We start from the raw sequence: 27,890 nt of genomic DNA, 5'->3' as shown, positions 1-27,890 counted from the left end.
TGTATAATAAGCTTACTTACAGGTAGTGTGTTGTATAAAAAAGTATTTATTCTTTTTACAGTACATCATCGCAGGAGTTCTGACAATTTGTGCTCATCCTAAACCCAACGTCTGCTTGGTGAGTGACCTTATAAATGGTGTTGTGTTTTGTCAATGTCACCTTATTACAGTGAGGGTAGTGGTCATTATTATTTTGATCCTTATTGACACATATAGGCCAGTTTAAGTCCTGCTCCACATGTCCGTCAAATGTGTACATCTCCAGCCTAACCACAGTGTCTCCTGACGTGAGCTAACTGCCATAAGAGCATATATGAGACAGTTGGCTCAGCTAAGGAGAACTGTAGGTCAAGCCAGTTAAGTTGATGAAGCAGGGTCTAACGTATGAAACAGACCTACTGCTCATAATTCTTTTTAGAGTACAGAATAAGCTTCCAGTACGCTCAGGGTAAATAAAAAATGATCTAATTTACAAATCCAAGCCAATCTGCATGTCTGATCACCTGTAATAACAGCATCAAAAGTCTTTATGCAATGTATACTGCTTCGTCTTGGGCTTTAAACCTCTGCCATTGTCTGTATAATGATGCTTTAGCTTCTTTCAATACAGCAACATAGGGTCAGGGTTCCAGTTGTCAGAGACCTCCAGAAGCCTTGAAGATCAGACAGAGGCTATATACTGCCACTTTTGTCCTCTCTAGGTCAGATTACCTTAGCTGTTTATATTGGACCTGTTAATCAAGTGATCTTGACGTGGCAGAACTGTAAAATTAGCACTACCAGTCACTAAGGCACTACAGGGGTCTGTTTTCCTGCCAACCAGAAAAGAATATGATATATAGAAATGAATGAAGCCACATCAGGAAACCATTTCTACAGTACGGGTCAGAATTATAAAATCTGTGTAAAATAAAAAAATGTCTGTTGCCCATAACAAGAAATCATAGAGCAGGATTCATTTAACTAGAGCTTGTTTTTTTATTCTATGGGTAAAAAAGACAGTATTTCTGTTAGACAGTTAAGACATATAAGGCTCAATTGGGCTAATGCATCAAGATTAGCATTTTCTACACCAATCTTAATGCAGAGTCCATTGGAGTAAGCTGCGCCAAATACATTGAGGTCTCTTTATCAGTGCACGAGAGTCAAAACTGTGCTTAAGTCACTACTTATGTGGCTTAAATTATTTTGGATTTGATTGGCTACTCTAAGCCATCTCTACTGAAACAAAGATTCACTCAATTTTCATAAAATAAGCGATGTTGGTATAAAAAGTACAAAAGCCACAAATTTATTTGTGCAAATATGTGTTGCTCTAAAATGTTGCCACATTTGCAAGTTTTGCACCAATTTTCTGCCACAAATTGATGAATTAGTGCCTGCTAGTGATGAGCGAGCGTACTTGCTACTGCTCGGTACTTGCCCGAGCATCTCACTCCTCGAGATGCTTGGTGCCCGGCGAGTACTTCAAGGATGCTCGGACGGGAGCTCTAGTCCTCACCCCACATGTTTGGCGCTGTTTAGACAGTGGATAAACATGCAGGGATTGCCTGCCACTCACTGAAATGCCGCAGCCATGTTGGTTGTGGCATTACAGTGATTGGCTGGCCGCATAGCGTCATTAGGTCTATATGAGACCCGGTGACCCTATGCTCGTCACTGTCTACTTTTCAGACAGGCAGAGTAGGGAGAGCTGCTACTGAGCTAGGGAGAGAATTGGCGGTTTATTTAGTTAGGTAATTGATATTCCAGAGCAATATACATCTCAACTAACAGTCCTTCTAAGGACTAATCCAGATGCATATTATTAATCCTTGTGATAGCAGGAGTTAGGCAGGCTGAGTTTGTGGAGAGTGTATAGAGCAGAATAGGGTCCATTGCACGTTCTGTCTCTTGCTGTTACAGTTATTCATAGCCCTAGATATCAGGGCTATTATTCTTTTTGCTCTAAATCCTGATTATTTGCTTAAAAATCAACATAATACACCATTTTTACTGCTGTTTCATTTTATTCACATTGCTGTATTGTGGAAGCAGAGAAACTTGTCCATCATCAGACGTGATCTGATATTACTGCGGTAATAATCGTGACATTTTGGGGAGTGTGCCAAATATTATACTGCATTTAAAGTCTGCCAGTTGTGTGTTGTTCAACCTATTCACACTTGGTCACTGACCAATACCATATCTCTAACGTCACTGCCTAAAACCGTGGTGATCAAACGTGATCCGATATTACTGCAGTAATAATCGTGACATTTTGAGGAGTGTGGCAGATATTATACTCAATTTATAGACTGCCAGTTGTGTATTGTTCAACCTATTTACACTTGGTCGCTAACAAATACCATACTACAAGACCACTGCCTAAAACCATTGTGATCAGACGTGAGCTGATATTACTGTGGTGGGAAAGTGCAATTCCTGTCGCAAGAGGTGGATAATGATGATGAGACACAATTGCCAGCAAGTCAGGAGGAGGCCCAGGGTGCATATGTGGAAGATGAGGTGGTAGACGTTGAAGTCACTGACCCAACCTGGCAAGGCGACATGTGTAGCGAGGACGGCAGCACAGAGAGGGAGGGAGGTGTAGCACCACAACAGGCAGGAACAAGCAGTAGGGTGGCCACAGACACAAGGCTAGCAACTTTTCCCAGTTAAAGACTGTCCAGTTAACCGCAAAAAGGCCATTTGCAACACCTGCCATGCCAGCATCAACAGGGGCAGCAAAACTACCAGCCTGACCACCACTAGCATGCTCAGGCACATGAAAGCAAAGCACCCGACTAGTTGGGCTGAATGCCAGGGTCAAGAAACAATGTCTGTGGGTGACACCACTGCCTGTTCCGCTGTTGTGCATGCATGCCAATCCCCTGTCCATGGTTCAGGCAAAGATGCCTCCCACCCTGCACTTGTCGCTGCACTTGTCGTTGCACACTTGCAACCATCACCATCAGCAACCACGTCCACTTCCTTGTCCCAGCGCAGCGTTCAGTTTTCCCTACCCTAATCCTTTAAACACAAGTGCAAATACGCAGCCAACCACCCAAAGTCCACAGCACTAGACTACCACATTTCTCAAATGCTTGCACTTGAAATGTTGCCTTTTAGGCTCATGGAGATGGAATCTTTCAGCAACCTCATAGCGGCGGCCATCCCTCGGTTCTTGGTCCCCAGCTGCCACTATTTCTCCCGGTGTTCCGTCCCTGCCTTACACAAGCACATATCCCAGAAAATTACCTGTGCCCTCAATAACGCAGTTACTGGGAAAGCCCACCTAACCACGGACACGTGGACAAGTGATTGTGGCCAGGGATGGTACATCTCACTGACGACACACTGAGTTAATACAGTGGAAGCCAGGTCCCAGTCAGACCCTGAAATGGAACACGTCCTCTCGACGTTGAGGATTGCGGGCCCTTGGTCAATCAGGGTTGCCCCCACATTCTACAGCTCTTGCACCTCCTCCTCCTCTTCAGCCTTCATCTCTGAAATGACCACATCACTCGGAAGCTGGAAGCACTGCAGCACTGCCTTGGCCAAGCCAACAGGCACTGCTGAAGCTAATATGCTTAGGTGACAAACTGCACACCGCTGCAGAGTTTTTAACAGTTGTAACAGAGCAGGCAGATCTGTGGCTGTCACCACTGAACCTACACCTAGGCATGGTCGTGTGTGACAATGGCCAGAACCTGATGGCGGCTCTGAAGCTTGGCAACCTTGCACACATACCATGCTTGACCCATGTGCTCAACCTAGTGGTTCAACGGTTTTTCAAAACCTACTCGAATCTGCCTGAGCTGATTGTGAAAGTATGCCGCATGTGTGCCCATTTCAGGAAGTCACCTACAGCTTATACCGCCCTCACCGTTCTTCAGCAGCGTTTGCAGCTTCCAGCTCACAGACTGGTGTGCAATGTCACCATGCGTTGGTGCATATGTTGGGAAGGATTTGTGAGCAGCAGAGAGAAGTTGTTGAGTACCAGCTTCAACACGCCCGTCGGTATTCAGTTCTGCCTTTGCACATAAGAGTGGGCATGGATGTCTGACATCTGTGCCGTCCTCAGAGGACTCCACCAAGATGGTGAGTGGCGATGACGCCATAATTAGCGTCACCATTCTCTGTCTACTGAAATGGTCGCTGCTCACAATTAAAGAGGAGGCATTGCAGGCGGAGCATGATGAGATGGAGCAAGGAACTATACAGGGTGATGTCACACAGCCCAGCCTCATCTCATCTCAATGTGGATTTGGTGATAATGAGGAGGAGGAGGCGGAACAGGAGCTGTTTTCCTGCGCTACAGATGATACTACCCACACAACAGTCATACCGTCTGTTCAGCGTGGATGGCCTGAGAATAGGGAGAATGAGGAGCAGAACCAGGAGGAGGAGAGCATTGGCAGTCATCCTCTTGGTTAGGATAGTGAAGTCTTGGTTGTTGGCAGTCTGACACACAAGGGTGACTTTATGTTCTGCTGCCTTTCCCGTGACCCTTGCGTTGTACACATTTTGGGCGACAGTAATTACTGGTTGGTCACACTTCTAGACCCATGCTACAGGGAGAACTTTCTATCTCTCTTTCCCATGGTAGAGAGGTCTAATAAAATGTTGCAGTACTAGAAGGCTGTTGTTTTAGAATTATTTAAAAAAATCCCATCTGAAAACGCTGGTGGCAGAGGTCACAGTTTGTTGGACAACTAACGACTACAGGTGAGGGAACCATAAATACGATGCAGCAGAGGCAAGGGAACACTGTCAAAGGTCTGGGACAGTTTTCTCAGCCCCTCCCAGTGCCCAGGCCCTGATGCGCAGGGTTCTCTGACAAGGAGGGAAAAGTTTTGGAAGATGCTGAAGGGTTACCTTGCCGACCATACCAACATGATTCCTCTGTGCCTTATAACTAGTGGGTATCCAAGCTGGACATGTGGCATGAACTGGCTTTCAATGCCTTGGAGGTCCTGGCCTGCCCTGCCACTAGCATTTTGTCAGAGCGGGTTTTTAGTGCCACCAGGTGTATTATAACTGATAATTGCATCTGCCTGTCATCTGAAAATGTTGACGGGCTGACTCTTATAAAAATGAACAAGGGCTGGATTAAGCCAGACTTCTCAACACCACCGAATGATAGCAGTGGAACATAAAGTCAAATCTAGTGTTTTTTGTTGGGAGGTCTATTCCCATGCACCTCTTCACACCCAGACATGGGTATACGCTTCCTGATTTTGTCTATTTTATGTCACCCTCCTCCTTCTCCTCATCCGCCACCAACATATCAACAGGGTGACCATCAGGCAACACCCACATCATTTTTTAAGGGAGTTTATGATGCCTGTAGGAAATTTTTTTAGAGATCAACCTCTAATATTCTGTAAGTTATACAGTATGTTCATGTATACCCCACAGGGGTAAATGTTTTTCAGCCCATGCGCTTAGTGCATGGGCATTACCACTATAGGAGACCCACTCTTTAATAGTGGGAACAATTTTTTTTAATGAGGACCTCTTCTACGTCGCTTCAAAGGGGTATTGGAAGACGTCCAAATTTTTGACAGCCCTTGCAGTCACTGCATGGGCATTACCACTATTGGAGACCCATTCCTTAATAATGGAAACAATTTTTTTTAATGAGGCTCTCCTCTATGTCTCTTCAAAGGGGTATTGGAGGGCATCCAAATTTTTGGCAGCCCTTACAGTCACTACATACGCAATAACAGTATAGGAGACCCACTTCTTAATAATGGGAACAACAAAGCATAGCCGGCTGATGGCCCTCTAACAATAATGAAGGACAACTGCTGGTCCTTTAACAATAGTAAGGGCCACCTGTTAGCCTGGTAAAAATAGGCTTTGTGATTTTCACAGTCCATCCTTCATAAATGAAACAGGATGTGTCTGACCATGTCTCACACACCACATGGCCAGATAAGGTAGTAAAATGTTAAAATTATATTTACTGGTGGATGTATTTTTCACCATTGAAAGCATTGCAAAAGTGCAAAAACGCATCAAAAACGCTATGTGTAAACATAGCTCAAGGTGTGGAGGAGCATTTTTGTTTTTGGTTATTTATTTTGCATTATATACAAGTCATTACCCTGGAAAGAATGTTCCTTAACATTTTTTCCAGGAAAATCCATTTTGTCTTTGTTTTTGTATGTTTTATTGTCAGTCCGTAAAAGTGGCATAATACTCTGGCGACATTGTTCACAGCAGTGACCTGGGAGTCAGCGATGCTTACAGGGTTCTTCCCCATGCTGTACCATATCATTTGAGCACTGTTTCCATCGATTTGACCAATTTTTAGCCTCCTCCAGACCGCCGGAAAAATGCTTGAGTTTCCCATTGACTTACATTGGGCTTGTTGCTCGCGTTGAGCACCCGAGCATAACGATTTGCTTGTCCTGAGCAACGAGCACCCGAGCATTTTAGTTCTCGCTCATCCCCTGTTCCTACAGTATTTTTTTTTCGTATTTTTCAAAGAACTTTTTTTTACAATTTCCCTTCTAAAAGAAGAACACAAATTGCTAGACAAAAGTTTTTAAATAGCCTTCTTTTATGTAATGAACACTTTCATAGGACAATACAAATTTTTTAGAGATTCCGTTAATCTATATCGTTTTAAACAAATTGCAAGTTGACTGATTATTATTACCTTAGAACCAAATCGCTCTGATTGCTAAGAGTTTCAAAATATTATGAGGTTGAACATTATTATTTATTTATTTTATTCCAACTTCTGGGAGCACTATCAACCATGAGAAGTCTTGGGTCTCCATATGCCAGAGGATATCTGCACTTATTTGGCTCATACCAAATATATTTATGGTCTCCTGTCTGATGTCCATAGTAGATTGGGAACCTTTATTCTTGGAATTTCATTATGCAATAAATTTCTGTGATGAAAAAAACACTTCACAATTAATAAGAACTATAAAATAATCTAAGTTAGAAGTCCTATACGAAAGGTCATTTAGAAAAGCCATGCTTACCCATATTTTTCAAGGTGTATAATAAACTGTATTTGCCTTTTATTTCAACAGATCAGAGGATCCCTCTCCCTAAACATCATCACTTCCGTATTCAGTACTATTGCTTTAATCATAAATATTGTTGATCTCGCAGTCATGGAAAGTTTTCGGAATTGCTATTACTACACTGACTATTACAATAATGACTATGAAAGATGCAAGAATCAGCTTGTAAGTCTTATTCATCTTTGCACCATTTAGCAAAATAATTGCTAATAAATAGTTCAAGGTGTCTTCTAAGAACCCTGACAAGGGCTGAATTGTTGCATCCTGATATGAATTTTACTGGTGGAAATCTTCTATTACAGGGACTTTAAAGAGGTGTAACGATCGCGGTCGCAGAGGAAGCGACCACGACCAGGTTCAGCTTGCGTCGGTGTGCCAATCATGAGCGAGTCATGAAAGTGACGTTATGTATTGCATATGGTGGCACACTGAAGTCAACTGCCAACTACAGAAGAGGATGCCGCACGTCGTGGGAGCGGAGGAAGGTAAGAAGAGTTGTTTCTTTTTTTATGTTTTGGAAAACAGAACAGACAATACCAGGAAAGGGCCCAGGCTTGATATATACTAGAATCTGGTAATTAATATGTTTTCTCATTACCTCTATTGACTTATCAGGTGCAAGATCATTGTACTTTGCTTTATAGTTCATGACAGTTGGTGGCTTTCTGCTAGTTAATACGACTATGTGGGCTCTATAATATATGGCGTATAGTATTATGCAAACCTTTAATTATTACTGTTTCAGTTTCCTGATAGTAGGTTATGGGGCACCATCTCATTTGGGACTACTATGGGCCCCTATGAATTCTAGTTACACCCCTGCTTCATGTGCTGGGGAGAAGAAGAAGCGTAGAAGGAGGAGTTGGTGTGCACGCCATCTTGGAACTTTGAGGTGCTGGTGAAGTGGGATGGAACCCCGTGATTTGTAAGCAGTGAATCACCGCACACTCATCTGCTGGGGAGACATGAAAGAGCTGTAGTATGAGGATGAGCTGGGTCCTTATCAGGGTATATGCACACAATAACTTCTTTCCGGCAGCAGAGCCAGCAAGTTTTTCTAGGTGATGAGCTTCAGGAAATCGGCAGTGGTCTTTTTCCTGAAGCAGCTTCGCTGGTGGCTTTGCTGTAGTTTTTTCTGGTGGCTCAGCAAGTGGTGTCTTTTCTCTTTATTTTACACTATAGTAAATATAATGAGAAGAATTACCATGTTACTTTTTGTAAAGAGAACCTCTCATATCAAAAAGTGCTATTAAACTGCAGATATAGGGTAAATCTGATGTGGGGTAACTCTGCTGATTAATAAGCTGCTTGGCCTACAAGGAGGAAATGTTCCTTATACTTTCTGACAGCCTCCGGCTTCCAGTCAAAGAGACGCTGCCAGCATGGCTTCACCGCTCAGCACATGATGCTGAGTGCCTCAACTGACAGCGTGCTCCTCAGTGCATCAGTGTAGAGTAGTTAGTCAGTGATGGGCATGCTTACAGCCGCTGGCCACTAGGTGCTGAGCAGTGATTGAAGCACACCACCTACGCCTTTATGGTTCTTTTTGCTCTAGATAATCTCAGTTCAATGATTGTATAAAAGCAACTAGCACGAGGTATATAAAATGGCTATTGAATTAACTTGATCATATCCTTAGCTGAACATATATGTCATCACCCTGTGTATTACAATGTGCAGTGCCTTAACCACTTCGCGACCTTGGGATTTTCCGTTTTTGCATTTTCATTTTTTGCTCCCCTTGTTCCCAGAGCCATAGCATTTTATTTTTTGATCAATATGGCCATGTGAGGGCTTATTTTTTGCGGGACGAGTTGTACTTTTAAACGCCCTTACTAGTTTTACCATATCATGTACTGGAAAATGGGAAAAAAATTCAAAGTGGAGTGAAATTGCAAAAAAAGTGCAATACCACAGATGTTTTTTTTTTATTTTTTTTACCACGTTCACTGAATGCTAAACTGACCTGCCATTATTATTATTCTCCAGGTCATTACGAGTTCGTAGACACCAAACATGTATAGGTTATTTTTTATTTAAGTGGTGAAGAAAAAATCCAGTTTGCTAAAAAAAATTTTTTAAAAATGGCGCCATTTTCCGAGACCAGTAGCATCTCCATTTTTCAGGATCTGGGGCCGGATGAGGGCTTGTTTTTTGCGCGCCGAGCTGATGTTTTTATTGATACCATTTTGGGGTAGATGTGATGTTTTGATCGCCCGTTCTTGCATTTTATTGCAATGTTGGGGCGACCAAAAAAATGTAATTCTGGCGTTTAGAATTTTTTTCTCATTACGCCATTTACCGATCGGATTAATTATCTTTTTATATTGATAGATCGGGCGATTCTGAACACGGCGATACAAAATATGTGTATGTGGGGTTTATTTTTTATTATTTTATTTTGAATGGGGCAAAAGGGGGTTGATTTAAATGTTTATATTTTTTTTATTTTTTTAATATTTTTAAAAACATTTTTTTAAACTTTTTGCTTGCTTCTATAGTCTCCAAAGGAGACTAGAAGCAGCACTTGTCTGATCGCCTCTGCTACATAAAGGTGATCAGCAGATCACCTCTACGTAGCAGAAATGCTCCTGAACTATGAGCGCCAACCACTAGGTGGAGTAATAGTAATCTTTACATGACAACCACTGGTGTCTGCTGCAGACCTAGGGTTGTCATGACCACACATCGGTGACCCACGATCACGTGACGGGGTCACCGATGGGCGGGGCTAATGCCGCGCTTCCGGCGCAGTGATGTTAAATGCTGCTGTCAGAGATTGATAGCGGCATTTAACATGTTAACAGCAGCGGGTAGATCGCGATTCCACCCGTGGCTGTTGCGGGCACATGTCAGCTGTAATAATCAGCTGACATGTGCCCGGTTCAGTGCGGGCTCACCGCCGGAGCCCTCACTGAATCGGGGGTGATGGCCTGGGGCGTACTAATACGCCCTGGGCCAGTAAGGGGTTAAAAATATGAACCTAGTGAACCTTTCCACATTTTTTCATGTTACACCCACAAACTTGAATGTATTTTATTGTGATTTTATGTCATGTACCAACACTAAGTAGCAAGTATTTGTGAAGTGCAAATGAAATAATACATGGTTTTCTAATTATTTAAAGAAATAAAAATCTAAAAATTGTGACTAGCATTTGTTTTCAGCCCTCTGTAGTCTTGTATACAGGTTGTTTGGATACAACAGCTCAGATAATAAGTAGACAGTGGCAATCAACCAACACTATTTATTTATCTATCAATAAGTACAGAAGTAAAGACCATATTATGGCTAACAGTAGCATTGCCTATACAGTATGTTATGATACTATCAGGACACAGCGGTGCAACTAAATATGATATCTATGTAATGTTCTATTATATACACTGTACTTATTTTCCAGCAGTTAAACAACGGTTGATGAGTAATGCTTAGCCTTTACATTCCAGCTTAACGGGCGTCACTCTCACTACTAGGCCTGTCACCGTCCTATTCTCTTTTAGCAACTCCGATCGTTACACTGGATTAACGGGGGTATTTCCCGCTAGGCTGCATGTCCTAGTTATGTGAGTCACTTGGTACACAGTGTGCTCATCACACTGACTATCTTCGTGCCCTGAAGTACGACTCCGGCACACACCCTGTACCGTACGTCTGCGCTGGCCCACTGAAACTGTCCTCTACTACAGGTGGATCGTCTCTCGAGCATGGTTTTGCTCTAGTCACGGTCTTCTACTGGAGTTTCTCACGGTCTTCTACTGGCACGGGTCACAGTCTTCCTCTCAGCTCAGGTCACAGATCTTCTTCTTTGTGAAAAAAAAGTGGAAAAAACGGGATATGAATAGTGTTGAGCGAGCACTAAAATGCTCGGGTGCTCGAAGCTTGGGCCGAGCTCGCCGTGATACTCGGGTGCTCGACCCGAGCAACGAGCCCAATGTTAGTCTACGGGAGACTCTAGCATTTTTGCGGTGGCACCCCCGGCAGTCTTTTAAAAGCCTAACAAGTGCCCAAAACGATAGTGACAGTGCTCAAATGACATGGGGACAGCATGGGGATCGCCCCAGGAAGCATTTCTGACCCCCAGGTCACTGCTGTCAACAACGTGGTCAGAGGTATTAAGCCACTTTTACAGGCTCACAATAAAACGTTCAAAAACGAAAGTGAAACTTTTTTCCTGTGAAATATGTTAAGGAACATCCTTTCCAGGGTAAAGACTTGTGTATAAGTTAAAATAAATGACCAAAAACAAAAATACTTCACAAGTAGTATTTTTTATGCGTTTTTGCACTTTTGCATTGCTTTCAACTATGACAAATGCATTTACCGTGAAATGTCATTTTAACATTTTACAACCTTATCTGGCCATGTGCTGTGTGGCACATGCATAAAGTGCTGAAAAGACAAGGGAACAGCATGGGGAAGACCCCTGGAAGCATCTCTGACTCACAGGTCACTGTCTAAAAGTGGGCCCATCATAAGTGATCCTTACCGCATCAGAAGATGCAGACTTGCAACTATCCCCATGCAAGTTCTAGTCCCAGGGCAGTGTTCAATTGTACCTCCCCTATTCCTTGCAATACAAGCTCAAGTATGCAGCCTTCCACCCACCCACCCCCAGGCTGCAATACCATACTGCTTGCTTGCTTGAACTTGAAATTGGGCCTTTTAGGCATGTGGAGGCGGAATCTGGCCACCACGTCATGGCTGTGTTGGCGGCCTGGAATCCATACTCAGTCCTCAGCCGCCCGGTGGCCGGGTGTCCACACACGGTCCCCAGCCGCCTGGGGGCAGCCGGGTGTCCATAAACGGTCCCCAGCCGCCCCCATTTCTCCTTGGAACATCCCCCACACACTTTTCTTAGCTCGGCCTGCTTTAGGCAGCATTGGACGAGCCCACCAGAGAACCAGACTCCTCCGGTGGGCCCTGACTTCTCCATCGGTGGAGTTGAGAGTGCCAAGGTGAGGAGCATGATGATGATGACAGAAGTTAGCATCTGCTATGTTTTCTTTTAATGCAAGTGTAAGTGTGCAGCCTGCCACCCACCCCACCCCCAGACTGCAATTCCATACTGCTAGCTTGCACTTGAAATGGGGCCTTTTAGTTTGGAGGAGGCCGAAGCTGGCCACTACCTCATGGCTGCCTCGGCAGCGAGGTATCCATACTCAGTCCCCAGCCGCCCATATTTGTCCTGGTGTGCCTTATACATAAGATTAAGCGCTTATACCAAAACATTACCTGTGCCCTCCCCAGTGCATTTAGTGGGAAGGAGAGCCTATTCCGCTGTAGTGTGTGCATGCCAAACCCCTGTTCATGGTACATGCGAAGATGCCTCCCACCTTGCACCTGTCGTTGCAACTATCCCCATTCAAGTCCTTGTCCCAGGGCAGTGTTCAATTGTACCTCTCCCATTCCTTGCAATGCAAGCGCAAGTATGCAGCCTGCCACCCACCCACCCCCAGGCTGCAATACCATACTGCTTGCTTGCACTTTAAATTGGGCCTTTTAGGCATGTGAAGGCGGAATCTGGCCACCACGCCATGGCTGTGTCGGCGGCCTGGTATCCATACTCTGGTGGCCGGATGTCCCCGCTTGCTCCCCAGCCTCCAGGGGGTGGCCGGGTGTCCATACTCGGTCCCCAGCCACCCCTATTTGTCCCGGTAACCTTTCCCACACTTTTCTTAGCCTGGCCTGCTTTAGGGCAGCATTGGCCGAGCCCACCGGACTATCAGACTCCTCCGGTGGGCCCTGGCTCCTCCATCAGAGGAGTTGAGAGTGCCAAGGTGAGGAGCATGATGAGGATGATAGAAGTTAGCATCTGCTTTGTTTTGTTGTAATGCAAGCGCATGTATGTAGTAGCGGCTAGGCCTGAGGTGGTCAGCGTTTTGGCGCATATCCTACCTCCTCCGAGGATTGCTGGATGTTTTCCTGCTACTATCCAAGTTCTATGACTCCCGTTAAAACAAAGCTTCAGGTGATAAATGATGGATGAGGTAGTGGGAAAGGAGAAAGAGCAGGAGGAACAGGGACCATTCACATCAATATCAGGCCAGTGAACCAGATATGTCTTGTAGAATATGTTTCAATAACAAAAGGAGCGGTTTGGCTACACAGTTATAGGGCATACAGTGAGTGCAATGCCTACCAAAAATTTCAAGCCACTCCAATGCCCCTTGGAAATGACATGGAGGTCAGAGGGCGTTAACTAAACCTTTTTTTCCATTTATAGCAACTGGGTCTCCCGTGCACTGTTGGCCTAAGCAGTGAATGGAAGGCTTTCCAAAAATTATGAGGAACTGCAATGCCCCTTACAAGAGCCATGTGTGGCACCCCAGGGGTCTGGTCACCACAGTAATAGTGATATTACGTCGGAGAGCAAGTGGGAGGTTTCCTGGTCAGGATCCCTTAAACATGCAACATCCTCCTGCCCCAATCCTGGGAGGGGAGAATGCTGCCCTTATAAACTGGATCTGGGGTGGGGTTGAGTGAGTCAGAGAACAGTCAGAGTCAGAGTGAGAGCAAGGGAAAGTAACAGCAACGAGCTCTGTAGGAGCTAGGAGCTAAAGACCAGGGGCTGGAAGCTGAGCAGAGCTCGCCCTGGCAGAAGACAATAGGAACCGGACACAGGAGTCCGAAGCTGTGAGGACTTATATATCCAGCAGCAGAAACCAGCCGGCAGGGGATTTCAGGTCCTCTGGCCATAGAAGCCCGGAGGCTCAGTCACAAGCAAGGGACCAGCACCGCCGTCGTGGAGCGGAGGCTAACAGAAGGCCCCAAGTCACCAGCCATACGGGTGAGCACTACACGGTACACTCAGGGACGTGGGCTACTTCTACCCGCTTACAGCTAGGTAGCCAGGAAGAGTGCAGACAGACGGGGAGGCCTACAACTCCACCTGGCCAGGGGAACTCCTGCTTGCTCACAGACTGACCAGGCCTCTTATGCTAGCCAGTACTCCCAGGAGGGTCTACCTTATAATCATCAGTAAAGACCCTGAACTGCACTGCAAAGACTCTGAGCCATTCCTGCTGCGCTCGTGCACCATCACTCCCATCATCCACACTCACTGCCCTGAGGCTATACTCCTCCCGAGGGGAGTTATCCCATTCTATGCTGCGCACACAACACCAGCCTCAGCGGTCTGCCTCGCAGCGGTGGTACTCCCTGACCGCAATCCACGGGTGGCGCAGTCGGACAATTAACCTCAAAACCTAAGAAAGACTGCCACTGGTTTGACCAGCCTGAGCCACGGGACCGGGTCATCGCCACGGAGACTACAGACCCCAGAGACCCGGCACCGGGTATCCCACACACGTGTACACACGGCCCAGGGGGCGCGTCACATGCAGTACAGCATATTACAAACATAAGTCCCATTATTGGGGAGTGGGTGTCCCATGGTATTTGCTTATGCTTTCCCAGCAAAAGCTGCCAAAAATTAGGACGGAGCAACTTGCAATGCCCCTTACAAGAGCCATGCAGTACAGCATATTACAAACATAAGTCCCATTATTGGGGAGTGGGTGTCCCATGGTATTTGCTTATGCTTTCCAAGCAAAAGCTGCCAAAAATTAGGACGGAGCAACTTGCAATGACCCTTACAAGAGCCATGCAGTACAGCATATTACAAACATAAGTCCCATTATTGGGGAGTGGGTGTCCCATAGTATTTGATTATGCTTTCCCAGCAAAAGCTGCCAAAAATTAGGATGGAGCAACTTGCAATGCCCCTTACAAGAGCCATGCAGTACAGCATATTACAAACATAAGTCCCATTATTGGGGAGTGGGTGTCCCATGGTATTTGCTTATGCTTTCCAAGCAAAAGCTGCCAAAAATTAGGACGGAGCAACTTGCAATGCCCCTTACAAGAGCCATGCAGTACAGCATATTACAAACATAAGTCCCATTATTGGGGAGTGGGTGTCCCATAGTATTTGCTTGTGCTTTCCAAGCAAAAGCTGCCAAAAATTAGGACGGAGCAACTTGCAATGCCCCTTACAAGAGCCATGCAGTACAGCATATTACAAACATAAGTCCCATTATTTTGGAGTGGGTGTGCCATAGTATTTGCTTATGCTTTCCAAGCAAAAGCTGCCAAAAATTATGACGGAGCAACTTGCAATGGCCCTTACAAGAGCCATGCAGTACAGCATATTACAAACATAAGTCCCATTATTGGGGAGTGGGTGTCCCATAGTATTTGCTTATGCTTTCCCAGCAAAAGCTGCCAAAAATTAGGACGGAGCAACTTGCAATGCCCCTTACAAGAGCCATGCAGTACAGCATATTACAAACATAAGTCCCATTATTGGGGAGTGGGTGTCCCATAGTATTTGCTTATGCTTTCCCAGCAAAAGCTGCCAAAAATTAGGACGGAGCAACTTGCAATGCCCCTTACAAGAGCCATGCAGTACAGCATATTACAAACATAAGTCCCATTATTGGGGAGTGGGTGTCCCATGGTATTTGCTTATGCTTTCCAAGCAAAAGCTGCCAAAAATTAGGACGGAGCAACTTGCAATGCCCCTTACAAGAGCCATGCAGTACAGCATATTACAAACATAAGTCCCATTATTGGGGAGTGGGTGTCCCATAGTATTTGCTTATGCTTTCCAAGCAAAAGCTGCCAAAAATTAGGACGGAGCAACTTGCAATGACCCTTACAAGAGCCATGCAGTACAGCATATTACAAACATAAGTCCCATTATTGGGGAGTGGGTCTCCCATAGTATTTGATTATGCTTTCCCAGCAAAAGCTGCCAAAAATTAGGATGGAGCAACTTGCAATGCCCCTTACAAGAGCCATGCAGTACAGCATATTACAAACATAAGTCCCATTATTGGGGAGTGGGTGTCCCATGGTATTTGCTTATGCTTTCCAAGCAAAAGCTGCCAAAAATTAGGACGGAGCAACTTGCAATGCCCCTTACAAGAGCCATGCAGTACAGCATATTACAAACCTATGTCCCATTATTGGGGAGTGGGTGTCCCATAGTATTTGCTTATGGTTTCCCAGGAAAAGCTGCCAAAAATTAGGACGGAGCAACTTGCAATGCCCCTTACAAGAGCCATGCAGTACAGCATATTACAAACATAAGTCCCATTATTGGGGAGTGGGTGTCCCATGGTATTTGCTTATGCTTTCCAAGCAAAAGCTGCCAAAAATTAGGACGGAGCAACTTGCAATGCCCCTTACAAGAGCCATGCAGTACAGCATATTACAAACATAAGTCCCATTATTGGGGAGTGGGTGTCCCATAGTATTTGCTTATGCTTTCCCAGCAAAAGCTGCCAAAAATTAGGACGGAGGAACTTGCAATGCCCCTTACAAGAGCCATGCAGTACAGCATATTACAAACATAAGTCCCATTATTGGGAGTGGGTGTCCCATAGTATTTGCTTATGCCTTGCAAGCAAAAGCTGCCAAAAATAAGGACGGAGGAATTCGCAATGCTGGCACCCTGGTGGTATAGTCGTGGTGGAGGCTGAGGATAAGGAGAAGAAGATTAAACAGCCGAAACGAGGAAGCGTATACCCATGTGTGGGTGTGAAGCGGTGCATGTGAATACACCTCCCGAAATAAAAGTGGTTTTGACTTTATGTTACTCTGCTGTCATTTGGTGGTGATGAGAAGTCTGGCCCAATCCAGCCCTTGTTCATTTTGATAGGGGTCAGCTTGTCAGCATTGTCAGTTGACGGGCGAGTGCGCTTATCAGTTATAATTCCCCCAGCGGCACTAAAAACACGCTCCGATAACACGCTAGCGGCAGGGCAGGCCAGGACCTCCAAGGCGTACAGAGCGAGTTCATTCCAAGTGTCCAGCTTGGATACCTAATAATTAAAAGGCACAGAGGAATCACGGAGGACGCTGGTACGATCGGCAAGGTACTCCCTCACCATCTTTTGAAACTTTCCACTCCTTGTGAGAGTACCCCGCGCCTCAGGGCCTGTAAGCTGGGCGGGTGTCAGAAAACTGTCCTAGAACGTTGACAGTGTTCCCCTGCCTCTGCTGGATTGGAGTTGCATCTCTCTCGCCTGTACGCCTTGGTTGGGCAACGAACTGTGACCTCTGCCGCTAGCGTGTTCAGATGGGAATTTTTTTAAGAGTTCTGCAGCAAGGGCCTTCTGCTATTGCCCCATTTTTGTAGACTTCTCCACCTCAGGAATAAGAGAGTGAAAGTTCTCCTTGTAGCGGGGGTCTACAAGTGTCACCAACCAGTAATGACTGTCACCCAACATTTTGACAACGCGAGGGTCACGGTTAAAGCAGCGTAACATAAAGTCAGCCATGCGTGCCAGACTGGTAACGGGCAAGATTTCCGTGTCCTCACCAAGATGACGACTGACCATGCTCTCCTCCTCCTCTTCCTCCTCCCCCCTGTCCTCAGGCCACCCACGCTGAACCGACGGTATGACACTTGTACAGGTACTACCGTCTACAACGCATGATAGCAGCTCCTGTTCTTCCTAATGTAATAGTGGGGAAGGGCGTAGCCTTCCCTTGAGACTGAGAGAGTTAAAGGAAGTGTTCCTGAAGACAGACCTCCCCAACTTTGGTAGGCCAAGCTAAGGGGGTTAGCTTTAGTGGTCCAGTTGGTAGAGCAGAGGGGGAACTTTGTGCCCTTAGCAAGCCTAGAGAGATATGGAGCTTGTTCCTGGTGTAATTCCTTCTGGGCTGTAGTACCTTAAAACAGCCACAAGATGCCACTGTTCTGGGTGCAGATGTCAGGTTGAGTCTGCCAGCAAAGTTATAGACAGTGATGGGTTAAAGTTCTGTGATGACAGCTCACTGAGGGTGGGCATATTCGGAAAGTCTCTGTTTAAGTTTCCAGAATCAGGAAGCGATTCTTGAGCATGAGTCGAGACCTCAAGTTGATCAGACAGCCTGACTATAGTGGCTGCTAGGGTAGACGGGAGCTCCGAACCCTCAGACAGTGAGATCCCAGTGCGCAATTCTCCCCACACAAGAGCACGAGTCCTGTTCGCTCGCCGGAGAAACTCATCAAAGCGTAGTGAGGACACGGGGCACTTCTAGTCTGCAGGAAGCAGAGGAAGCTAAATAGGACTCCAAGCTAAGACGTGGGGGAGAGATATCGGATCCGGTCACTGTCAATACAGAGGAGTCTCTGGGGCCAGGAATTATAGCCACAGAGATGCTCCGCTTAAAGAGGGAACCAGGGCTGAAGCAGTTAACAGCGCCTGTGAGAGAGATGATTGCCTGTCGGGCCTTATCCATTATATCTGACTGTAAATATTGTATATATCCCTCTTCCCCAAGTAAAGCCCAAGTTCTGGTTAAGAACCTCGTGTCCTCTGAAATTATTGCTGCCCTGGTCCCAGAAGAAAATTGCCTGGAGACAGCCGCGATCGGATGGCTTGAAGTAAGTGAAGAGCACTACATACACAGCCACACTTCAGAGGGAGGACACGTATTGTCTGTAGCGTGCCATAGCGAGAGGGGGCTACAGCTCGCCCACGACTACCTCGCTGGGGCACCTTACACTCCTCCTCCTCCTCTCCCTCATTGTCCCCCAATGCACGTTGGGATGAGATGAGGCTGGGCTGTGTGTAATTGCCCGCTACGGCTTTTTGATCCATCTCATCATACTCTGGCTGCAATGCCTCCTCTTTAATTCTCTGCAGAGAGCGTTGCAAAAGGCAGACAAGTGGGATGCTGACACTAATGATGGCGTCATCGCCACTCACCATCTTGGTGGCCTCCTCAAAGTTTGTCAGGATGGTACATATGTCAGACATCCAGGTCCACTCCTGAGGTCTTATGTGTGGAGTCTGACCTGAATATCGACGGCTTTGTTGCATCTGGTACTCCACAACTGCTCTCTTCTGCTCACAAATCCTTTGCAACATGTGGAGGGTAGAGTTCCAATGTGTGGGGACATCACACACCAGTCGGTGTGCCGGAAGCTGCAAACGCTGCTGCAACACAGCAAGGGTGGCGGAAGCTGTAGCCGACTTGCGAAAATGAGCTGACAGGCGGCGTACTTTCATGAGCAGATCTGGCAACTCGGGGTACGATTTAAGAAACCGCTGAACCACGAGGTTAAGCACATGAGCCAGGCATGGTACGTGTGTGATCTCACCTCGCCTCAGAGCCGTCACCAGGTTCCGGCCATTGTCACACACAAACATGCCGGGATGTAGGTTCAGCGGTCTCAGCCACAGATCTGCCTGCTCTTTCACAGCTGTCCACAACTCACAAGCAGTGTGAGGTTTATCACCTAAGCTTATGAGTTTCAGCACAGCCTATTGCCGCTTGGCGGAGGCAGTACTGCAATGCTTCCAGCTTGTAACTGATGTGGTGATATCTGAGATGGAGGCTGAACATGAGGAGGAGGAGGAGGATGCGCAGGAGCTGTACACTGTGGGGGCAACTCTAACTGACATAGGGCCCGCAATCCTCGGTGTGGGGAGGATGTGTTCCGTCCCAAGGTCCGACTGGGTCCCGGTTTCCACTATGTTTACCCAGTGTGCCGTCAGAGAGATGTACCGTCCCTGGCCACAAGCACTTGTCCACGTGTCCGTTGTCAGGTGGACTCTCCCAGTAACTGCGTTGTTGAGGGCACAGCAGATGCTTTGGGACACGTGCTTGTGTAGTGCGGGGATGGCACACTGGGCAAAATAGTGTCGGCTGGGGACTGAGTACCGAGGGACGGCCACCGCCATAAGATTGCGGAAGGATTCCGTCTCCACCAGCCTAAAAGGCAGCATTTCCAATGCAAGCAGTCGTGAAATGTGCGAATTTAGGACTGTGGCCTGTGGGGCGTTAGCTGCGATTTCCGCTTTCGTTCAAAGGTCTGGGATATGGACAATTGAACGCTGCGGTGGGACGTGGACGTTGATGCTGTTTCTTGAGAAACTGCCATAACAAGTGAAGACTGAGAGGAGGGGGCATCTTTACATGCAGTATGGACAGGGGATTGCCTTGCACACACAACAGGGGGTTCTATTGCACGCACAACCGTGGAAGAAGCAGTGGTGACACCCGCTGACACTGGTCGTGGACCCTGGGTTTCGCCCCACAAAATCGGGTGCTTTGCTGCCATGTGCCTGATCATGCTGGTGGTGGTCAGGCTGGTAGTTTTGTCACCCCTGCTGATGCTGGCATGGCAGGTGGAACATATGGCCTTTTTGGGGTTATCAGAAGAGTCTTTAAAAAAATTCCAGACTCTGGAAGACCTACCGCTTGTACTGGCAACGACCCTCGTGTTGGTGTTACGGGGAACGGTTGCCTGCCTTCTGTCTGTGGCCACCACACTGCTTCTTCCTGCCTGTTGGGGTACTCTGCCTCCCTCCCCCTGTGTGCTGCTGGCCTCACTCTGCATGTTCTCCTTCCACGTTGGGTCAGTTACTAGATCATCCACCACCTCCTCCTCTTCCACTTGCGCACCACGATCCTCCTCCTCGCTTCCTGGCAATTGTGTCTCGTCATCGTCCACCTCTTGTGACAGATTGCCAACGTCGACTTCCTGTGGCCGTGGCTGTTCAAATATTTGGGCATCGCAACATGGGATCTCCTCTTCCACCACTTCAAGCGTATCAGGCGAGGGGAAATGGAAACCAGTGAACAGCTCTTCAGAGTGTCCAAGTGTGGGATCACTTGCTGTCTGACGACACTCGGCATGGTGGGAGGAAGGAGCTTCAGGGTGAGGAGGAGTATGCGGTCGAGACTCACGGCTACTAAGAGTTGACCGTGTGGAAGACAGACCGGAGGTGGTGGTGCCCAGGTAACTGGAAGTATTATCTGCTATCCAATTAATAACCTGTTCACACTGATCAGTTCTCAATACTGGTGTTGTTCTGTGCTTCCCTAGTAATTCGGTCAAGAAGTGGGAGCGAGAAAATGTGGCTGTTGGTTGTGGCACATTCTCACCTTGGCCACGGCCCCGTCCTCTGCACGAACCATCACCAGAACGTCCACTTCCACGTCCCTTGCCACGCGCCTTGCCCATTGTAAAGGAAGTAAAATAGCTTACACTTGCACTATCAATGGAAAAAGGGTAATAAAGAGTAGATTAGAACCGTGGAAGAGGAAAACCAAAGTTATTGTTTACTGGAGTATACCACACTTTTTTAAATAGAGATATTTGCGGCTGAACAGTGAGTGACACACTCAAACTGCTTTTTTTTTAGATACCAAAGGCCCAAAACTGGATAGTACAGCGATTTGACCTGTGGAACTGCGAAACCACACTGGGATGTTGGGCCTACACAAGACTATTTTCAACAGATATATTTTTGTGTCACAACAGTCAGGAGACACTACTGTTTTTCTTTACGGAAAAAACTACCAAAAGCTGAATAATAGAGATTTTTTACCGTGGGATGGCAAAACCATAGTTATTGTTTACTGGGGTATATCACACTTTTTTAAATAGAGATATTTGCGGCTGAACAGTGAGCGACACACTCAAACTGCTTTTTTTTTTATGATACAAATGGCCGAAAATGGATAATACAGAGGTTTGAACCGTGGAAGTGCAAAACAACACTTCTGTTTCTCTAGCCTACACCAGACTATTTTCAACAGTTATATTTGTGTCTGAAAAATCAGAGACATGCTTTTTTTGGGGGGGGGGACACACCAAAAGGTTAATAAGACGGGTATTTGTACAGTGTGAAGGAGGAAAAAAAAGGAGGATTTAGATGAAAAAAAAAGGATTTTTCCTGGCCCCCGACACCTGGTGCTAAGTCCAGCAATTTCAGCAACAGGAGCACACAGGACTGTAATGCAGCGTTTGCTGGTATAACCACTGAGTCTCCTATACAGCCTGCCTGCCTGGTATCTGGGATGGATATTAGTCCTGAAAAGGACTGTTTGTTTGATCTGGCAGCCTTTACAGACCCTACACTATTTCGCAGTTTATATCTCTCCCTAAATCAGCAGCGCTGTCCCTACACTGTCTAATCCGGAGCGACTGTGTCCAAGATGGCGGCGCCCCGTTTTAAATACTCGAGGTGACGCTGTGCGGCCAGCCAATCACTGTAATGCCCACAACCAACATGGCTGCAGCATTACAGTGACTGGCTGGCAATCCCTGCATGTTCATTGGCTCTGTAAAGAGCGCCAAACATGCAGGGCGGAGACCCGAGCTCCCGCCCGAGTAACCCGGAAATGCTCGGTGCTCGCCGAACATCCCGAGTAGCGTGATGCTCGGGCGAGTACCGAGCAGTGTCGAGCATGTTCGCTCAACACTAGATATGAATACTTTTTCAAGGCACTGTACACATACAAGATTTCTACTTTACATGATATAACCATAATTTTGAATATCAATATACTCAACAACGGCATCCAATCCTCTTTTAAAATCTTTCAATGAATTCACCATGACAAATTCCATTAACAGGGAGTTCCATAGTCTTGCTGCTCTTACAAAAAAGAATTCACTTTTTGGTGCAGAAAGTGTCCAATAAATTAGTTGGATTGTCTCTCCTTGATTACATTTCTAGTTATACGAGGGTCAGTCAATAAGTAATGCCTCCTATTTTTTTTCTCCTTAAATAAGGTAGTTATGTTAAATATTCGAATTTGGCACAATTCCTTAAACCTTCTTCTCCAATCCACAGCAATTGCAACTTCCTGCACCAACAGGTGGCAGGACTGTATCCGTTTGCAAAATGGCTGACATCGATATTCGTATTAGACAACGTTCTGTGATTGAATTCTTGCATGCAGAAGGTGAAACGCCCATTCCAATTCATGAGAGACTGAAAAACGTGTTCGGAGATGTAGCAGTGGATGTCAGTACTGTTAGACGATGGGTTCCTCGCTGTAACACAGCTGAAGGGCCATCACCGTTGGCTGACAGAATGCGGAGTGGCAGGCCAGTAACCGCAGTGACTCCAAGCAACATTCAGCGAGTCGATGACATCATTCGTGGTGACCGCCGGGTGACTGCAGATGAATTGTGTGGCATTATCTGCCTCAGTAAAGGCAGTGTGAGGAAAATTATTGGACCACTGGGATACAGAAAAGTTTGTGCACGGTGGGTCCCAAGAATGCTTTTTACCATGCTGGAATACATGCCCTTGTTAAATGGTGGACCAAGACTGTGGAAATGGATGGAGATTATATTGAAAAGTGACAAATTAATCGTTAATGTTGTGGTTTTCAACCTATGTAATTGCATTTGAATTTCTTGCCAATTAAAAGGAGAAAAAAATAGGAGGCACTACTTATTGACTGACCCTCGTAAATAGATGATTAAGAAGATCTCTGTATTGACCTTGTTGTTAGCTGACTTTTTCAATTCCATTATCATTGTGGGTACTGTAGTTCACCCAATTATTTATTACTTTTTGTTGACCACCTTGAAACTCACTCAAGCTCTTCTATGACGCTGTGCATTGGGTACATAGGTACCAGTATACCTGGTAAGGTATAGACGCGTATGCAGGAGTAAAACACATGTGTGATAAAAAATAAATAAAAGAAATCAACTTCATTTCTGACTGTCATATAAAAGTCGATTAACCATGTGTTGTAAAGCTCTTTATTTGTTTCTGATTTTGTTTTTGCAGAACGGTGGATATGCAGTGTTATCTTTCCTTCTAATTATAAATTTGTTGCTATTTTGCGTGTCCTTATCCCTCTCCATTTTTGGATGTCGTTCTCTGTCACAGGTTTCTTCAAATAGTCCTCAGGTAAGAGTACAGACTAATCACATTGGATTAGATCGCGGGATCACTATCACCTTGTATAGACTGGTTGCTTCAGGCACTCCAAGACACATTTCACACCAGGCAGGTTTGGTACAAAAGGCCGCAGCCAGATTAATTGGTTGCGTACAACAGCAAAACAAAGTACAAAAGGATGCAAAATAAATTTGAGGCCGACTGGTCATTAACTAAACAGTCAAAGTCCTGACTCACCAGAGTTGGGCCTAGTGCGCAGTGCCTAATCAAACAATAACTTTATCCACAGTAGATTTCCCTGGAACACAGAGAGCAATTATATTTTTCGGACTATAAGACGCACCAAGGTTTTAGAGGAGGAAATAAGAAAAAAAATGTAAGCAAAAAATGTGGTCATGATGCCCTGTTAAGGGGGAGGGGGTCTGCTGCTGACACTGTTATAGGGGTAATGTCCCCCAATTCTGTTAATATCCCCCATCCTGGTATATATGGCCCCCTCCTTCCTGTTATACGTGGCCCTCATCCCCATCCTGATATGCATGGCACCCCTCATCCCCATCCTGGTATGTATGGTACCCTTCATGCCTCATCCTGGTATGTATGGCCCCCCCATCCCCATCCTGGTATGTATGGCACCCTTCATCCCTCTTTCTGGTATGTATGGCACCCTTCATCCCTCATACTGGTATGTGTGGCCCCCGTCATCCCTCATACTTGTATGTGTGTACCCCCTCATCCCTCATCCTGATATGTATGGCACCCCTCATCCCTCTTCCTGGTATGTATGGCACCCTTCATCCCTTTTACTGGTATGTATGGCCCCCCTCATCCCTCTTCCTGGTATGCTTGGCCCCCCTCATCCCTCCTACTGGTATTCTTGGCACCCCTCATCCTGGTATGTTTGGCACCCTCTGAGCATCATCACGCTGCACACAAAAAAATAAACAATTATGCTCACCTCCTCTCTCCTTTGTGCCATAATCTGTGCTTTTGGTATGAAATAAGTAGATTTCATGTAGTACACTTATAAAACATTTTTCTCTAATAAAGGTGTAATCATTTAACAAGTGTGCTGATGTAATAGTCCAATAATTTAGTCTAATTTCTACAATTATATAGTCTGTGAGTGAATTTACATGTTAATGGGCATTTACACTACAAGATAATCTTGAAAAAAAACGCTTGTTTCATGATTGATTATCCTGTAGCGTAAACAGACTACGATCAACCAATAAATTAATAAAATGTTCGCTCATCAGGTGAAATGATCTATTGTGCAGCACAAAAGATCATCGTTCTCGGCGGTGCATCGTCTGTGTAAACAGGACTCTTACTGCCGAGAACTATGGCAGCCCATACGCACTGAGTGATCTATTAAATGGCTAATAAATGACCGCCGATCAGTAAAAGTGGTGGTATTGTGCAACTGGTCGATCCGTGTAAAAGGACCCTTACATTTTAAATTCAACAATGTAACTGTACTGTATGGGTGGATGCGCTAATAAAAGGGTGATTTAAAAAATTTCTGATTAATTTAAAATAAGGAGATTAAGGGATTGTCCTATGAAGAGAATGAATTTTACAACTAAAGGTGAACCACTTAATTGCTGATTGTTGTGGACTCAACTTCAGATAAGTGTAAAAGCTGCGGCCGGCCATACATACAGACCATTGTGCTGTTTAATAGGTTGATGTAGTATATTGGCAGGCCAGGATTACCTTAAGATTAGTCTATTAATATAGAGGGTTTTGGTGAATACCTAGCAGATATTGTAACAGGCCCAGAGGAGAAGTAGCTGATAGTGTGTATATTTCCCGTAGGTTATGGTCTTGTATGGTGTAAATAAACCAGTCAGGCAGTTTGGTAGCAGAGAACTGTGTATATTCCTGCTCCATGTAGCCACATTAATGATAACTGTAGCTAATTACCTTCAATGCTCAGGTATGGTATAACAGGCCAGACAATCCACAAGCTACCGTATTTTTCGGACTATAAGACGCACTTTTTCCTCCCAAATTTTGGAGGAAAGTGTGAGGGGGGTGCGTCTTGTAGTCCAATATATAAATATACTGTGGCTGTGTGTGGTGGGGGATGTGGGGGGAGCAGCAGCAGCGGAGAAGCAGGGCACAGGTGGCAGTAGCCACCTGCTGCAGTCTACAATGTGCCCTCTACTAAAGGCGTGGGGAGCAGTGAATATTCATTTTCCTTAATAGTGCGCACACTGTATCTGCAGCGTGGCACCTGGGATGTATGGCACCCTTCATCCTTCATCCTAGTATGTATGGCCCCCCTCATCCCTCTTCCTGGTATGTATGGCCCCCCTTATACCTCTTCCTGGTATGTATAGCCCCTCTCATCCCTCTTCCTGGTATTCTTGGCACCCCTCATCCTGGTATGCTGGGCACCCCCTGATCCGTATCACACTGCACACACAAAAAAAACAAAACAATTATACTCACCTCCTCTCTCCTCCAGCACTGCGTCCTGCTCTGCTGCCGACAGGGATCTCACTGTGTGAGCCGCGCATGGCGTTACTGCCATGCGCCCTCACACTGTGAGATGCTGTACTGGTATAATCACTGCTCCCCATACCGGGACTATGGGCGTGGGGAGCAGTGACCATTCATAGTTTGCAGTTATTCGACACACAAGAAGCTCTTTTTGTAAAACTTCCATGTAGGATCTGCCAGGACAATCCCTAATTAAGATTCCCACAATAGTCTGCCATCATGTGTGCATGCTGTCTTCCTTGATATTTGACTTCCATTGTTTTTATGTCTTTGTGAAGTCTTTCACCTTGCTATTGGCTTAACCCCTTAACAACATGGCCAGATTCTGTTTTTGCAGTTTTGTGTTTTTTCCCCCCTACTTCCCAGAGCCATAACTTTTTTATTTTTCTGTCCACACAGACACGAGGACTTGGTCTTGACGGACAAGTTGTACTTTTGAATGACACCATTCATTTTACTACATAGTGTCCTGAAAACGGGAAAACAATTCCAAGTGGGGAGAAATTGTGAAAAAAAAACAATTTAAAAAAAAATTTAGGGGTTGTTTCGCTATTTTCCGAGATCCGTAACAGTTTAATTTTTTGGTCGATGGAGTTTATTTTTTGTGGGGCAAGACAACATTTTGATTGATACTATTTTGGGATAGGTGTGACTATTTGATCGCTTGTTACAGGCCTGCCTTTAATGACCACGGGTGGAGCGATCGTTAGTACTGATAAGATTTTATGTGGAGTGTAGGGGGAGCAGAAGGGAGGAGCTATAAGCAGAGCTCAGCCCTCCTCCTGCCCCCTCCCATCTACATAAGAATCTTATCAACACCAATTGTCATTTTCTAATGCAGTAATGTAAAAATCAGTCTTCACTGTATAAAGATTTTACCCGTGAATTGAGACTTTTGAAGATGAATAATCAGTCCTGGAAGGAGAAAAAAAACAGATTTCTCTAAAAAGATATATTATAAAGTTTCTTATTTTTACATGTATTATTGATTTATGAAATAATAATAAAAATTAGGTCAACATAGTTCTCTGCAAAGTAAACTGAATGATTGTGCAGATAATAGACTTTAACACTCATTCAGTCCAGTATAGAATTCTCATTCACCATTGAAAAGTATGTGCTCAGCAGGGCCTCTCACTAGGTCCAAAAAACAGCAAATTCAAGGCATCATAGAAAGCTTTGAAAAAATCCAATCTTTATTCCAAAATATTCAAAACATCACAGCAGTGAGGAGACAAAAATAGAGCAACGTTTCGGCCAAATGGTCTCAAGGCTGTAAAAAACTGTATTTTTAGGCTTGAGAAAGGCCATATTGCCTAAACGTTGATCTATTTTTGTCTCCTCACTGATGTCATGTTTTAAATATTTTGGAATAAAGATTGGATTTGTACAAGGTGCCTCGGATATCCTTGGATTTGAGACTTTAACACTGATGTTACATATAAGCCAGTTGAAATAAAAGAGCATTTCCTAAACTAATTGTGAAAGTTTTTGACAACAAGAACAAATGAAGACCAAGTACATGATTCAATTTAATTAATTGATGCTATAAATGATTAAATGATTATATAAATCTTAAGGTAATATTGATGCTATAAATATAAATACATACATTTCCTACTTAAATAAGAAAGCTTGTTATGACATCCAGACTCAAGAAATCTTTTAAAGAAAGGACTAAAATGTTATA

General features: G+C 45.3%; 1 protein-coding gene across 2 annotated transcripts in view; it reads left to right on the top strand.

Annotated features, from left to right (window-relative positions):
• The window catches only part of LOC141273147 (membrane-spanning 4-domains subfamily A member 8-like), a 177,446-nt gene that overhangs the window by 122,401 nt on the left and 27,155 nt on the right, over positions 1-27,890 (top strand). For both annotated transcript variants that reach the window (XM_073684591.1, XM_073684592.1), the window contains 3 exons: positions 62-118; positions 7,041-7,199; positions 23,576-23,698. In XM_073684591.1, coding sequence (XP_073540692.1) covers positions 62-118; positions 7,041-7,199; positions 23,576-23,698 — 339 coding nt within the window. The remainder of the gene's footprint in view (positions 1-61; positions 119-7,040; positions 7,200-23,575; positions 23,699-27,890) is intronic.

Source organism: Phyllobates terribilis, unplaced genomic scaffold (assembly GCF_046119375.1).
Source record: "Phyllobates terribilis strain yellow unplaced genomic scaffold, ASM4611937v1 Scaffold_5__5_contigs__length_657084704, whole genome shotgun sequence".
Taxonomy (NCBI): Eukaryota; Metazoa; Chordata; class Amphibia; order Anura; family Dendrobatidae; genus Phyllobates; species Phyllobates terribilis.
This window is presented reverse-complemented; position numbering and strand designations above follow the sequence as displayed.